Source organism: Acipenser ruthenus, chromosome 49 (assembly GCF_902713425.1).
Source record: "Acipenser ruthenus chromosome 49, fAciRut3.2 maternal haplotype, whole genome shotgun sequence".
Taxonomy (NCBI): Eukaryota; Metazoa; Chordata; class Actinopteri; order Acipenseriformes; family Acipenseridae; genus Acipenser; species Acipenser ruthenus.
This window is the reverse complement of record NC_081237.1, coordinates 8,582,078-8,595,604: the sequence shown is the minus strand read 5'-3', so window position 1 is coordinate 8,595,604 and position 13,527 is coordinate 8,582,078. Positions and strand designations below refer to the sequence as shown.

At 45.6% G+C, this 13,527-nt stretch overlaps 1 protein-coding gene across 1 annotated transcript in view; it reads right to left on the bottom strand.

Moving 5' to 3' along the window:
- Positions 1–255: 255 nt before the first annotated feature.
- The window catches only part of LOC117401418 (protein unc-13 homolog A), a 40,385-nt gene continuing 27,113 nt past the window's right edge, over positions 256–13,527 (bottom strand). Inside the window, exons 35-42 of the mRNA XM_059014924.1 lie at positions 10,929–10,958; positions 10,021–10,077; positions 9,696–9,776; positions 9,326–9,473; positions 8,154–8,210; positions 4,422–4,514; positions 4,119–4,278; positions 256–3,698 (exon numbers count right to left, since the gene is read on the bottom strand). Of these exons, the coding sequence (XP_058870907.1) occupies positions 3,413–3,698; positions 4,119–4,278; positions 4,422–4,514; positions 8,154–8,210; positions 9,326–9,473; positions 9,696–9,776; positions 10,021–10,077; positions 10,929–10,958 (912 nt within the window). The 3' untranslated portion in view covers positions 256–3,412. The remainder of the gene's footprint in view (positions 3,699–4,118; positions 4,279–4,421; positions 4,515–8,153; positions 8,211–9,325; positions 9,474–9,695; positions 9,777–10,020; positions 10,078–10,928; positions 10,959–13,527) is intronic.

The window sequence follows — 13,527 nt, the reverse complement described above, 5'->3', positions numbered from 1 at the left end:
CATTTTTTATAGTGTGAAGGACTGTAACTGCAACCATCAGTGCAAGTGCCTGTCCTCCAGTTATCAGATGTCTTTGTGTAAAGGTATCAAACCACTTGGATGGGCCGTATATTCACAGGACTGTCAGACATGTCAAAGGTGTGACTTCTCAAGCATTTGCACGGATGCATTCGAGTTGCTGGTCTGTGCAAGCCTGGTGCTCATTAACCGCTGTTCTGAAAGGACATCACCCGAAGAATGAAGAGAAGAGAGGAGTTTCAGACAGGTAAGAGGCCTTTTTAATGGGAAGCAGAAGACAGTGCAAGGCTGAACTCTCCCCCACCCCGTTTAAAAAAAGGATTACAAATATCTTTTAGTATAAAAGTCCTCTTTCATGCTAGTACCACTGACCACTACACATTGTTGTTTTTTTTATTTTATTTCATTTAAAAAAGTAAATAAACTACAGAGACGACAGTTGGCAGTTCCAGTGAAGAGGAGCCACGTGCTGGCAGGTAGGTCCGGGTGCTTTCACAGCATGCACTTCTACTTGCAGAGTGTGTGATGCTGACACACACACACACACACACACACACAGAGCTCTGCTGGGCCTGGGAGAGGGACTCTCCACTTTGGTAACACATTTTATTCAGGCGTTGCTTTGCGTTCATTTCATTCTGTGTGGGCCGGGTAGCATGAAAGTGTTTTATGTTTGCTTCAGTTTTTCCCATTTATAATGCATGGTTCCTTGGAACTGCATGCTGAAGCCAGTCCTGAAGGATAAGAAATGATTAATTTGCATTGCACTTAGAAGCTTTTGTTCCCCCCGTTTTTAAGCTAAAGTAACGGATGGCTTGTAAAAGCTGATGTCAGAACTGCTTCAAGCCTGTACTGTTCAGTTCACTGACTTAACCTTTAAATAGAACATACATTATTCTTGAACACATAATTGGCCCAGTATTTGCACTGTTATTAAATTCACTGTATGAAATAGCTGTGCGGGTGGTTGGGTTTAGGGTTCTGTTTTGGGGGGTGTGTTGGTTTGGTCTGGGTTGTGATCCCATCCCAATTCCATTGCAGTTCAGGTCACCTTGTTAAGTAATCTATGGGGCTTCTTTGTGGAACTGCGGTAGATTTTACCCCGTCATCAAAGGTTTCTCACATTTGTAACAAAAAACAAGGAGCACGAAATGAGCATTTAATACAGTTTTGTTGTGCTGTTTCCTCCTCCTGTTAGTATTATATCTCTCTTTATTCTCCCAGTTTCACCAGCTACGCTTCGTGCTTGCAATGCAGACTGCGCTTCTACTTCTAAATACACCCCTTGATTTCCAGCGCTAAAGTCAACCATATCAATTGTAAACATTTACAAAACTTAAGGACAATGAAAAAACATGAACCTGAAAATAACAGTTTCTCAAGTGTGTGTATTTTTAACATACTGTTTATACCACAGAGGGTAAAAAAAATTGCTCAATCCTTTTCCAGCACTGTGGTTTGAGCTGTGGAGTCCCTCCTTGCTGGAGCTGCTGGCCGTGTGAGTGCTGGCAGATTCAAACGCCTCCTGGTTTATCACATTCTGTCCTAGACTGGTGCTGCTGCTTTCATGCCAAGTCCACACTTCGCTGCTGTAGCAGTTTAAGAGTCACAGCTCTAGTACATCTGCAGTACCATTCAGAGCTGGCTAGGTGGCGCTGGTGGTGCTTCCCCTTTCCTGCAGTACCGGGGTGCGGGTTCACAGCTCCTCTGTCAGATCTAACGGCGGTGGGTGCCGGTCAAGGTGATTATGAATGTGCTGGAGGACTCACATTATTACAGTCAAAACCATGCGCTCCCCATGTCAGACCTGCATAGCCCTGTGATCCAGCCCCACAGGCAGCTATAGAGCAGGGCATAGCGTTGGGGCTCACTAGCAGTGGAATGTGTTTGGTTAAAAAATAAATAAATAAATAATACGTATATATTTCTTAAAACAAATAAATAAAATAAAAAAACCACACAGCTTTATCATCCGTGGGATTTAGTAAGAGACACTTTGGCAGTTCTGAAGTTAAGCAGGCTTTCTCGTGGTGAAATCTCCTTGGTAAATAGAGATCTCTGCACAGGAGGTATATCAGTTCTGTCAGTCTCCGTGTAGTTAATCACAGTGCTGGGAGGCTTCCGTTTCTCATGCAGACTCTTACTATTGACACAGATGAACAGAAACGGTGTGGCTATATATCAAAACAGGACTCCTGGACACACAGATACTCGAGCACACCGACCAACACACGACACTTCCACCGGTTACTATTAAAAAATCAAAGTGCAGACTTTTTTTTTGCTTTTTAAAAAATAAATAAATCCACTGGTAATTAGAATTGCCTATTATTATTTTTTTAAAGTATCTTTGAAACAAAACATCTTATTAAAAGGGAGAGAGGATTCTCAATGGCTATTGAATTCAAACTTGCCCTGCATGCTCCATTCCTCTCATTCCAGGGTTGAGTGAGCTCCAACAGGAACAGGAAATGTAAACGGTCCTTTGCTGCAAAAAAGACTCACGGGAGTTGTAGTTTGAGAGTCTGTACTCAACAGCTGTAGGCTCCTGTTCCTGCCCGATCCTGTCCTCTTCTGTCTGGCCTTCCTTCAGGGGCAGGAACTGGCGTGATCATCTGGATTTGCATAACCCCTCCCAGGAAACCAGCTGGTCAGCAGTCCTGTATCCGGGCTGGGACGAGGGGGGAAACCCGCTTTGTTGTTGCATGCAGCAAACTTATTGTTTCAGAACATCAAAGCAATGCTTAACAAGTGTCTTTATTCAATATTTGTTTTGTTTGGTGTTTTAAAAAAAAAAAAAAAAAAAAAAGTAAAAAGTTTCTGAAAGGAAATAGAATTTTTTTAAAAATTATTATTATTATTTTATTTTAATGTGTGTTTTGTTCTTGTGGATTATTTTGTGTTCTTGTGAACCCGGGGCCAGTCACAGAGGCACTTGAGCAGTCAGGGAGGACTGGGGGATGTCAGGTCTTGGTCCTGCTGATTTAGAGTCCAATTCCAAGCACCAGGAGTGTTGTAAAATCTAGTCTGGAGACTGTGTCTGAATTCAAAGCGCTCCACACTGCTACCCGTCCCTCTCCTGTAATGACAGTGCACTGCTGCACACACTGTTCACTTCCAGACGCACTTCTTTTTACGCACCGTTTCATTTAAACAACCTTTCTTGTTTTACTCATGCGCAATAAAAAAAAATGCAAACCGCAGTCAGTGTGCCCAGCAGGCACTGAGAGAGAGACTCCTTCGAGGTGGCGGAGAAGTGTCCTTCATGTCTGGTGGTAGGAGGGTAGGGTGCGCGAGACACAGCCTTGTCCCTGGACCTCTATCAGCAGGGCTTGTCCTGTCTTGGCTCCTCGAGTGCACCCAGGTCCTGGTCCCGGTCCCCCGGCTGGCCCCTCTATCTCCCCTCCTCTACGGAGCGAGTGTCTGACTTGAGCTTGACGAACTCCTTGGCGACCTCGTCGTTGTTGCGCTGTGACAGGATGCGCAGCACGGTCAGCCCCGTCTCGTCCATGTGGATCCTCTTGCCCAGGGGCAGCCAGCAGGCCACGCTGCCCCGGGACACGATGTCTTTCAGCTGCATCACCGCCATGCCCACCGAGCGGTCCTCGCGCGCGAAGCAGTAATCTTTCACACACAGCTGCAGCTCGTAGCTCTCCGGGCCCACCTCGCTGCTCAGGGTGCTGAGAGGAAGGGGGAGAAAATGGAAATCAGGTGAAATTAATTTCACATAAGGACACTTAAATTGTTTTTTTTGTTTTGTTTTGTTTTTTTTTAAATACAAACAAGAGTATTTGGCCCATCAGTGCTCATCAGGTTCATCTCTTTATCAAGTCGGTTCTGAAAAGATCCCAATGATTCAGCATCAACATCATGACTAGGTAACCCATTCCATCCCCTCACCACTCTGTGTGAAGAATTGTCTTCTACCCACCCCCTGTCCGAAGTCTGTCTCCACTTAATTTCCACCTGCTAACTCAATACTGCAATTAAGTTAACATGCTCTTTCAAATACAACATGCTCAGAAACCTCAAGTCCTCATTATAAGCACAGAGCAATCTCATTGAAAGTGCACTGAAGGGAGAGCGTGCTGTCCACTCACAATGGGAAGGTTTCGTTGTATTTGGGAGCCCAGCTGTTGTTCTTGGACTTGGTGGCGAACTTCCTCTTCCTGTCGCTGAGGTGTGGGCCGATGATGTTCACCTCGACAAACGGGCGGAATATCCCAGAGGTCTGCCACTTGAGATCATTCGCAGCCACAACTGAGGGGAAAGAGTGGAATAGGGGGTGAGAGAGAGAGAGACCACAGACACCTCAGAGAGGGTGAGGAAGAGAGAGAAAGGAGGTCTGGGAGGCAGCAGTAGAGAGGGATGAGAGAGGAGGTGCAGGGGTACAGGGTACTCACCCTTCACTGTGACCTTGTGCTCCCCGGTGTTGGGGTGGGTGAAAATCTCCACGTGAATGGACACCTCTCCCACAGGATCGTCCACACCGGAGCCTGCGGGTCAAGCCAGGACAGGTCAGTGCTCAAGAGGAGGCTGGGGCCACAAGGGCCAAACAAGAACACCAGCACTGCGAGGAGGGCTCCTTCACACTGCACAGACGCAGGGACCTGTCTGAGCTGCGAGGAGGGCTCCTTCACACTGCACAGACGCAGGGACCTGTCTGAACTGCGAGGAGGGCTCCTTCACACTGCACAGACGCAGGGACCTGTCTGAACTGCGAGGAGGGCTCCTTCACACTGCACAGACGCAGGGACCTGTCTGAACTGCGAGGAGGGCTCCTTCACACTGCACAGACGCAGGGACCTGTCTGAGCTCAACTATACAGCTTATTGGGGGCTGAACCAAATTTTGTGCACATTTACTTTAAACAAGATCACTTAACTGAGCAGAACTGAACTGAAATACAAAAGCAAAGCAGCTTTTCAGATTGAGTTCTAGGAAATCGTACTTTGCTGTAATGTGGCACCACAATATCTTTGGCCATTAAAAGTACTAGCGTAACTAAACATCTGTGAGAGGGCTGGTGTGCACTGGTTTGACTGGGAGTTGGGGGTCTGGCAGGAAGGAGGCCTCCTATGCTGGGAATTCCCCTGTCGGGGTCAAGACTATGGATCATGGCCTGCAGTCACTGACAACCAGACAGGGTGATGAAAACAGCCAAGAGGCAAAAGTCAATAGACATAACTAAAGGGCAAGCATGCTTCTCTAAGGGGAGGAGGGCTGCAGTGTCCTGATGAGTCAGCTTGCTGTTTAGCTGCAGTCCGTGACTGCAGAGGGTCGTTCTTCAATCCATAGTCTTGGTTCATTCGAGCACCTAATAGGAGCCTCGCTGAGTGCAAAGCGAGGCAGGAGGTTGGTTAAAGGATGTGGGCTGTTCTAATTTGTTGGGTGGGTAGGTCGATGGCAGATTCCTATTGGTTCAACAGAGAAGAGCAGGCAAGTCACATGCTCTAAAACTCATCCAATCAGATCCATTCCTGATTCCCCTGCCCAGATGCAAGCAAACAACCAACAGCGAGCATTCGGACCGGTCCAGTCCGAACCCAAACACACCAGAACCAGACCAGAGTGAACCCAGTCCACCCCTTTGCGGCTTCCATTGGGTTCAGGTTCCACCAGCACCGGGAGGGAGTGATCAAGGTCTAAGAATGCCAGATAAGTGTGACGTTCCAATTCCATCTCTGAACCCTCAAGGGAGTCACAGAACGAGCCCCTTCCTCCTCGGCACTGAGGAATCCTGCAGCCCTGGAGAGAGGCAGTGCTGATGTGACCGGGTCGGGCTGAACCTCATTCCCATGCCACGGGTTCTGACGGGCAGGGGTAAGGCATGCACTGCCCCAGTCTGGGGGCTGCATTCAGGCAGCTGGCTCAGTTTGTTAGAAGGCCTGGCTCAGAGTCTGGGGGAGAAACACGCCACCTGGGTCCGATCAGCAAGCTGCGCACTCAGTGACACTGAATGCAACAAAACCAGCAGCAACACATGTGCCAGCCTGTTATTAGCTTTATAAACATTACCAGATGGATTTTCGTTCCGTAGAAAAATGATATGACCCTTTGCTGAAGTAATTGGGGGCTGGCTTTCGTTAAACTTTTCTTGACTTTTTTTTTTTTTCTTTACGAAGGTTTGCAGTTTCCTATTTCAAACCTCACTGACTTCTTGAAATTGCGCGCAAATTGAAGTTTCATTAATAGGACACAGCGTACCGTCACTCAGGCTGGCTGAAAAATACAGTGCTAAAAAATAAAACTACAGGATTACTGTAATTTAGACATTCAAACATGTTTCAAATGACACTAACGGGATCTGAACGTTGCTTGTGCAGGTATCCCTGAATCCTGACAGCACGGTGTAGAAGATGCAGATATATTTCTGTATTTTGATCAGTATAGTCCACAGACTATTAATATATAGTCTCTTCCTTCTAGAAAAGTGATCACAAAAACCACAAGTTATGTTAAACTGAGATCTGAAGGGAGGGAGCATGTATGCAGGGGCAGGCTTTTAAACAGCTGATGTGAGTTGGATTCAGTCCCCTGTGCAAATTAATTGAAAATGCTGTGTGCCTGTGCCAGGGTTTCAAAATGGCCCTTCAGCATGTTGTGCTAAATACCCTAATCCCTTAATAGATTGTAATGTACATAAAACTCACCGTTTACAACAAACAGCAAAATATGAAGGACCTTTGCTGGCTGAGCTGCAGGTTTCCCTGATCAGCAGTGTGCCAGGAAAGCAATTGCTCTTAATTGTGGCTCCAGAGTCCTGGAGTTAATCCAGCCTGCCAAGTGACACACAGTAAAGAAAGAGCAAAGGATTCCACTGTGCCGGTTTCAACGGGAAGAGCCAGAGTGGGTCTGCTGGGACAGTGGCTGAAGAGACACACACACTGCAGTGGGGATCATCTCCCTCCCTACAGAGCAGGGACCATAGACTCCCCTCACCAAGACATCTTCAACAGCAACGCAGACAGAAAGGGGCACTGCAGTGGTTCTGTATTGAAGGGCAACCTCAGGAACATTTTCATATCTTGGAAGAACGAATGGGATCCCAATGAGCACTCGTTACACACGGCTGCTAATCCTCATGCGATTCAGTCCAGTCTAAGAAGAGCTGTATGATCCACTGTGCTGCATGGCTCTCTTCAGCTAGTGTGCCAGCACCCCCACAGTGTTTCCTGTACTCTCACACAGCCTCTACTGTGGCCAGCAAGCCAGTCACAGGGAGTCCGATTGGAGTTCTGTCCCCATCACCAGACTGAGCTGCAGGACTGTCTGCGAATTAACCAAGAGCCTGGGAACACGCTGCCTCCTAACAAACTGAACACACGCGCGCACGCATATTTACAGCTCAATATCCTCAAACAAGGCAAATCCTGCTTCATGAACAAATGTTAAGTGACTGTATCTGATAGATTTCAGATGTAAATTTCACACTGGAGCGAAACATATTAAACCCAGTAAATGCATATAAAAGTGTGTGTGTACACAAACATGTAGACAATGTGCATAACCTGTAATAGCACACGCGGACACACACAGGCCAGGATTACATTCTAATAACTACACCTTAAAACAAGCACAAACTGTGCTAAAGCTGGAGTTCCAGAGCACAGACCCTTCTCAAAGTGTTTGTGCTCCTTGGGTTAAAACAGTGATGGGTAAACTGTCGTGGCAAAGACATACGTCAGCGCATTCCATTACTATATGATTCACTTGAAAATAGGGTACAAACATAAATAATATTTATGATACAAAAATATTGTAAAAAAAAAAAACCATGTGATTATTATACTGTATAAAAACCCATTATAGATCAAACCAAAACAAAAGCCCAGCATGTCGTTTAATTGTGGTAGAAATTTAGACTTAATTATAAATAACACGGTACTTTACTTAAAAATGATTATATAAACATCTTTAGTACGAGATCCGTGATGCACTTGATTTGGCTGGACACAACTATCATGTGACTTGCCCCAATGCCATTTGCCATGACAGCACCCTGATTAAGCTGTGACTCTGGCTGTGTGTGTGGGGAGAGGGTGCGAGGAGGTAGAGGGAGAAGGGGAGAGGGTGAGAGGGGCTGGCAGAGTCTTGGAAGCCTTGTGTGGGATCACTGCTCCCGGGAGACGTACCCTTCTCTGGGTAAACTTCCTCGCTAAGGGTGAACCTAACCCCCTTGCCTCCGTGAACTAGCGGGAGAGGAGGGAGGGAAGAAGAGAAAAGACACAAAAAAACAAGTAAAAAAGAATTGAGAGAACAAGAGAAGAGAAAGAAACAACACTGGTGAGAAGCAAAAAAACAAACGAGTCGCCACAAGAAACTGAGCCGAGCAGAGGAAGGCTTTCAGCCTCCGAGCAGTATGGTGCTATAGTAACGGAGGAGGCAGCAGCCCAGTCGTTTGTCTGCTGGACTGAGTTTGTTCTAGTTTGAGTTGTGCAGAGTTTATGATTGACCGTTCTATCCTAGACACAGGTGTGGCAGCAAGCAGGATCACTGTCATTTTTATTCTTTTATTTTATTCTGTTTGTTATAAAACCAAGAAGACACTCTCGGCCAAACAAAACGGTAGATATCAGAACGTTCAAGTGCGTCTTATTTTGACTGAAGTGTTGTCTTGTAAACTTTAGACTACAACATTCTGAAGGCCTGGATAACGGCATTAACTATGTACTGTTCTTATTTAATTAAAACATGATTTCTAATAGTTTATATGTACAGTTGGACCTGCACCACTGCAGTCCAGGACAGACAGGGCTAAATGACTAGGCAAGCAGTGTCCTGGAGTGGCTCTCAGATTCATCTTTACAGAATATTATTATTATTCACATTATTATAACACTAGTGAGAAGCGCGCGCTTGCTGCTGGAAGCTGTTGTTGCTGTTTTACAAAGTTAAAAGTCAAACTCTGCACTCACTTCAGAGTCCTCTGAGAAGCTCAACAGACGAAGGTTAATTAATGAACATTTCAATTGTGTAAAAACACAAGGAGGATGAAGAGCCCCGAAGCGTGGCTCTATTGAAACTCATTTATATAAAACATGAAACAATTTAAAAGATCTACAGCACCATGAAAAGCGCTTTCTGTAAATGTTTGTTGTGCTGTTGCTGTATTGCCCAGTTCTTATCTCAGTCTATAGGCACACAAACAGACACACATAAAACAACACTGTACAGAGATACAAAGATACCCTAACTAAACCCCTAACTCTCTAACCCCAACCCTAACCCCAGTGTGCCTAATAGTTAATATTAATGCATTAGCAATACTGCACTGAACTGAGAGCGAGCGGAGGCGGTCCCATACCTTGTGCATTCTGTGATTGGACGAAGGTTTTGATGAGGGTGTCGGTGGCCTGTGTGTAGAGGGACAGTGCGTAGTGCAGAGACTGCAGGGCAGGACTCTTTTCAAGAAACGTCTTCTTCAAACCAACTCCTCCTGCATGGAAATATTGCTAGAGAGAGATAGAGAAACAGGAGGGAAGAGCGGGAGGGAGGGAGAAAAAGTGATTTGAAATCAGTCCTGTTTTTTGTGTTGAATCAGCGATTCAACAGAAGCAAACAGATTTGAAGTGGGACTGTGTCAGCTCTGTCTGTTTTTCTGTGTGTGTGCGTGTGTGTAAGAGAGAGGCTGTGTTTCTCAGTGTGTTTGATTGCCTGTCCCTGGCTCTCTGTACCTTGATGGTGTCGAGTGCCAGCTCCACCACAGCGCACTGCTTAGGGGAGAGGGACTTGGCTTCCTCCCGCACCATGTGATCCTGAAACAGAAAATCAGTAATCAGAAAGCAATACAGAGCTCCTAAGCAAGCATCAATCTGCATCACACAGAAGAAACAGTCCAATGGGGAGCTCTGGGGCGCGGCACTAACATGTGAGTACCGTTCTTATACCTTTCATCCAGCACCTTTGAACCCTGCGTCAGCAAAGCCAGAAGAAGCTCAAACCATCCTGACACAGCATCTGTTAGTGCTTTTCTAATTCTACGATAAATGGAGGGGGTACCTTGAGCTTGGAGAGCTGTCCCAGTTCCTTGGCTGCATTGAATATGAGCTGCGTGCCCTGAAAGAGAGGAGAGACACTGTGACACCGACCCCCAGGCTGAGCATGTGTGAATGAGTGAGAACAAGGAGGAGAGGGAGAGAGATACACAATGCAACAGGGCGCAGTGGAGACTGAGAGACGGGGAGAGAGGGGGGGATGAGAGAGAGGGGGGTGACAGAGAGGGGGATGAGAGAGAGAGGGAGGGGGAATGAGAGAACAAGGAGGAGAGGGAGAGAGATGCACAATGCAACAGGGCGCAGTGGAGACTGAGAGACGGAGAGAGAGGGGGGGATGAGAGAGAGGGGGGTGACAGAGAGGGGGATGAGAGAGAGAGGGAGGGGGAATGAGAGAGAACAAGGAGGAGAGGGAGAGAGATGCACAATGCATCAGGGCACAGTGGAGACTGAGAGACGGGGGGAGAGAGGGGGGTGAGAGGGAGGGGGAATGAGAGAGAAAATGCAACAGAGAGCAAAGGGAGAGGGGGAGAGAGTAACAGAGGACAGGATAGTTGTACTATGAAAACAGGTGGACAGGGCACTGTAGACAGGGAGAGAGAGGAGTTACTTTTGTATTACTATATATATATATATCCCAATTAAATTCACTGAAAGAAAGACAAAAAAAAGTGTAAACCACACTGAACCACAAAAGAGATTAGAGGAGTGAAGCAGCAACACTGACATGGAAGAGAAGAACAGGGCACTGTAGACAAGGAGAGAGTAATAGTTATTTTTTATTATCTCTAAAAATTATTTTATATAAATATATGCAAGAAACCCCAGTGCACAGAGGGGAGGAGCGGAGAGGAGAGGTCAAAGTGAAATGGTGACAGAGAGAGAGAAACACATTCAGGGGGAAGGTATCCTTACATCAGTGTGACACACAAGCTTCACCCTGCCCTGCAAAGAGAGTACAGTTAATGACATCACAGGATGATCACAGTGCCTCCAGCCAATCACGGTGGCTGAACCAAGCCCCACCCATTGCCACAAGTTTGCAGTGTTTTGAGCAGAACTGCGCGGCTCAGTAACCAGCCAATCAGCTGCAAAGACATGCCCCCAGTGCACGGCCTGCTCAAAGGTAAAAAGTTATTAAGGTTACGGTATCTACTAGGGAGTGTGTGGGTGTGTCTTTATTAAGGTTACGGTATCTGCTAGGGAGTGTGTGGGTGTGTCTTTATTAAGGTTACGGTATCTACTAGGGAGTGTGTGGGTGTGTCTTTATTAAGGTTACGGTATCTGCTAGGGAGTGTGTGGGTGTGTCTTTCTATTACAAGGAAATAACATTCTGAGACTTGCAGCAATGTTTTGTAATTAAGGCTCTGAGCGGTTGTATGCGATTATGAATTACAATAAATAAATAGACCAAATGAACTAATACATTAACAAATATGCAGAACTTGTGGTAAGCAGAGGGTCAACCTTGACATTTTATTCACCGTTTAGCTATTGTTTGTGTTTTAACAACAGCTCCCCCTGGAGGCCATTTCAAACCCCATGCTGAGGCCCTCTAGTGGACTAAAGAGATCTGCAACACCGCTGAACACAACAGCAACAAGGTCAGCATTCATTTGAAAACGTACAATACAAAAAGACAAAACTGAAGAAATCAGAAGTTCAGACATTTTTTTTTTTAGTGAATGCAAAAAAAATGAAAAAAAAATAAATAATGAAAAACAAACAAAGCAAGTTCCAGTTACAAAGACTTTTATATAAAACAGTATAGAACTGAAGCAGCAGGTCCACAAGAAGAAATAGAGATGTATAAAACTGGTGGGGAGGGAGGGGGCAGGGCACGTCTGGATTTTAATAATAATAATAATAATAATAATAATAATAATAATAATAATAATAATAATAATAATCACTGCAGATAGTAAACAGGAAATCCAGGTAGCAGGATGCAGAGAGATAATGTGAGACGGAGCCACTGCGGGGGGGGGGGGGGGGGGGGGGGGGCGGCTAGCTGGAGTCAGTCGAAATGCACCATGCTGCAGTCTGAAGAGAGACGGGGGCAAGAGAGAGAGACAGGAGCTAGGAAGAGAGAGCGAAATTAGAGGTGGGAGATCAGGAGAGAGGAGAGGGAGGACAGAGAGGAAGTGGGTTGCAGCCACACATAACAAGGACTGGCCACCTGCACTGACGCACTGCAGACAGACAGACAGACACTTAAGTGCCGTACTTACAATCATCTGTGGAGTGACCAGAGAGAGGCGGGATGTAATATTAGAGAAGAGGGTCAGTAATTTACAAAAGGGCCCCAGATCAACCAATCAGCAATAACAACAGCAGCAACCACGATAATAATAATAATAATAATATTGAAACCAGCTCCCAGTCTCAGCACATCTAGTTTCCATTGGTCATCCTGCCCTGTAGACCCCTTCAGTACAGCACAGGCATAAGAAATGTATTACTGATTAACATGAAGGATGTGTTAAATCAAGAGAGATTTTAAATCAATTCAAATCATATTGAGGGCGCTCCCCTCTGCTGTTTTCACACAGTTCATTGGACACACTTAATCCCAGTGAAACCTGGAATGGCTCCCACTGTTCTACAATGGGATCCTGTGCTTATCAGCTCCACTGTTCGATAACTTGTCTCGTTGCATTAATATAGCTGTGGAAGGTGTCTTTACACTGGCCAGGCTGCACAGATGACCAGTGGAAACGCACTCCTCCCAGACTGGCACTTCGCTGGCTTTCATTTTAGTTTTTAATCACCAGGCCAGAGAGGAAAGGATATGGGGCTCTTTTAAAAATTATATATATATATATATATATATATATATATATATATATATATATATATATATATATATATATAAATAAAATAATAATGAATGAATTCATAATGGAATGAAATTAATCATTTACAGGGCTAGTTTCTTGTTTAGCAGTCACAGAGATATGGATATCTTTTTAAAGATATGGATTGTTTTTATGCATATCACAGTACCGAATATAAAATACAGCTCATGTAGTTGGTTGAGTTTGATTGGCTGTGGCTGCTGAACTGGAAATGCCTTGAACCAGGGTTTGAATGATGATGTGCACCCTGTGAGTGGAGGGGCTGGGAGGGAGGCAGGGGGGGTCTGCTGTTGCATTTTCACAGGCGAGGGTTTAAGGAACACAGTTTTCGCTGGATTGTAAACTACTTTTCATTCAAAGAAGGCAATGTTAACAGCTCTGTCTCGCACACAGAGCAGTCTGTACACAGCAGGTACACGGTACAGGAACGGGGCGCTCCCCTGTAACCTCCTCACTTCAAGGTTTAAGGGTCCCTGTGTTCAGTTTGGTTTTGTTTCTACAGAACACCGCTTCACACTGGTTGACGCTGGTTTTAATGGGTTAAATGTTTGCTGATCCTGACCCACAGACTGAGAGAATCTCTTGGTGTGTATGCTGGGTTGAACCTGTCTCTTGCTCCCCCCCACTCTCCCCTTCACCTACAGTAACTCTGTGTC